Raw genomic sequence first — 2,398 nt, 5'->3', positions numbered from 1 at the left:
GGGAGTTACTTTTGTTGCCTCGTACTCCACCTATTACTTCCAGCTTGCAGGATATACGACCCATAAATCCTATCAGTTGAGTTGTGGTGGTCAGTCGTTGTCGATTTGTGGTGTAATCACGTCTTGGTTCATCATCGACAGATTTGGACGTAGACCATTGATGATCTACGGAATCACTGCTTTGACCGTTTTGAATTTGATTGTTGCTTGTGCAGGTTTGGATGAAGACAACTCCAGCGCAATGACAGCTGCATCTGCGTTTTTGGTGATGTACAACTTCTTTTATAACCTTGGTATCGGTCCGTTGCCATATATCATGGCCACAGAAGTGTCATCAGTGAGTCTGAGAGCTAAGACCATGGCCCTTGCTACCATAACCAACTATGCCTTCCAGTGTATGTGGTCGTTTTGTTTGCCATACATGTTCAATCCAGACCAGGCCAACATGGGTTCCAAGATCAATTTCATTTTCACGGGTATGTCATTTTTGTCAATTTTTGTGTTCTATTTCATTCAACCAGAAACCGCTGGAAGATCATTTGAAGAGATCGACGAGTTGTTTGCTGAACATGTATCTCCAAGAAAGTGGAAGTCTTACATGACCCAGAAACAACAACAGAGTGACAAGTTCTATGACAAGTTGAAGCAAGAGGTGTCGCACAATGAATATGCTTCTGATCATGAAGCAGTCTGAAGTTCATGACACCGCTATAAGATACATTTTTTTATATATTTGCCTTCGTATATGCGATTGATAAGTTCAATAGTGATTTTTGATTGTTTCAGACCTCAATTGGTTAAGCTTAATGAAGTAAGTACCCGGTTGGTATTGCTGATGTTGTGGCCACTACGGCATATACCCTAATCATTTCCACATATTTTTAGAGGCTTTCGGTGCGCACATCTTGAGATCGGCACTGAGAATCTCCCAAAGCTGCCGAGTTTTCGTATGGCCAGGGCAGCCATTGAGGCTGAATTTCCTGCATACTGGCGCATACATGTGAAATATGCCCCAGGTTATTCATGAATGACTGGGACCAAAATCTTGGAGTAAATCAGCCGAAACCCTGGAATGTCACTGAGACAGTTGACGAAGACAATCTTCGAAAAGGTTGAAGGTCGAACCTTGAAGGAGTAGCACTACAGAAAGATGATGCTCAGCGCAAAAAGAATAATAGCGATATTCTTGCCACCCCCGAGTTCGAATAATCATACGAACTTCTGGATATTCCACACCCCGCACGGTCCAATGTATGAATATGCAAACGAAATCGACCTTGCGGCTAGATCTCCGTTTTGGGAAGATTTAGTCGCTCGACCACATGTTGCATGTCATTACGTAGTGTCCGGGCCTCGGTCATTCCGGGATTGAGACCCATTCGGCAAGCTATGAGGTGAAGCGTCCGCTTTTGCATGGGATTCCCCGGCGCGCTCTGATAGGGGGGAGGGGGGGGGGCGAGGGAATAGAGTAAATGTGAGGAGGGTGAATAAACAGGAGAGGGGTCAAGGGGGTTTTGAACCTCTTTTAAAGACCCGGTTCGGAAAAACTCTTGCTACTGGACTTGCAAGTGCTATGAAATATTTTCTGGCGGGTCTGAAGAGTAATGATATAATAACAGTACCAAAGTGGTTTGATCCTGGCCCGGATCTCCTTAATTTGCTGGATCTCATCCACGCCGAAACAACTGGGGCTTAAAAGTCACGGGCAGTTGATCCGAGGATACCCGGGGGTGTGACCAGACTTACCCCACACACTGCGTCTCTGCACCCCGGATAGTAGGGGTATCCTAGACGCAGTCAACATCAGCAGAGCACGCTAATATGCAAGCTGCCCCAGTTATTGACCCGCAGGTCAGGTTAATTTCGCAGAAAAATGGCAATGAAGTTCCGGGGGCCACCGGTTGTTTCAAACCAAGCCACATTATAGCTAAGCGGTAAATTTGTATATATTACCAAGTGACTCCCCCACTCCGTAGATCCTTTCTATTGTCTGTGTTTTGAGAAGCGTTCCAAAAAAATTTAAAATCTTTATAGAATGAACGCATTCAAGAAGTTCACGGGACATGCTAAAGCTGCTGAAAGTGAGGTTGTAGCTGAGAAGCAACCAACTGAACCTGCTGGCCAAGACCGCCAAGAAGTATCTGAGACTATACTTGATCCCAGTGTTCCTGCTGATCAATATGAATTTAGTCAAATTGAAGCGGCAGCTCACGCTCAACAAAAAATTGAACACGAACTGACAAGATGGCAAGCAATCAAGACTTATCCAAAGGCATGTATCTGGATTTTGGTTATGGTTTGGATGATGATTCTGGTTGGTTACGAGAACCAAGCCGGAAGTATTGTCGTTTCCATTCCGCAGTTCAGGCAAGACTTCGGCCACTATTATGACGATTCA

General features: G+C 45.0%; 1 protein-coding gene across 1 annotated transcript; it reads left to right on the top strand.

Annotated features, from left to right (window-relative positions):
• Positions 1 to 160: 160 nt before the first annotated feature.
• KUCA_T00000413001 (uncharacterized protein) lies at positions 161 to 694 on the top strand (the record flags this gene model as incomplete). Its single annotated transcript, XM_022604950.1, has 1 exon — positions 161 to 694. The coding sequence occupies one exon, from the start codon at positions 161 to 163 to the stop codon at positions 692 to 694; it is 534 nt and encodes a 177-aa protein (XP_022456467.1).
• Between the last annotated feature and the right edge of the window lie 1,704 nt (positions 695 to 2,398).

Source organism: Kuraishia capsulata, genomic scaffold (assembly GCF_000576695.1).
Source record: "Kuraishia capsulata CBS 1993 genomic scaffold, Kuraishia_capsulata_scaffold_1, whole genome shotgun sequence".
In the NCBI taxonomy this organism is placed as follows: domain Eukaryota; kingdom Fungi; phylum Ascomycota; class Pichiomycetes; order Pichiales; family Pichiaceae; genus Kuraishia; species Kuraishia capsulata.
This window is presented reverse-complemented; position numbering and strand designations above follow the sequence as displayed.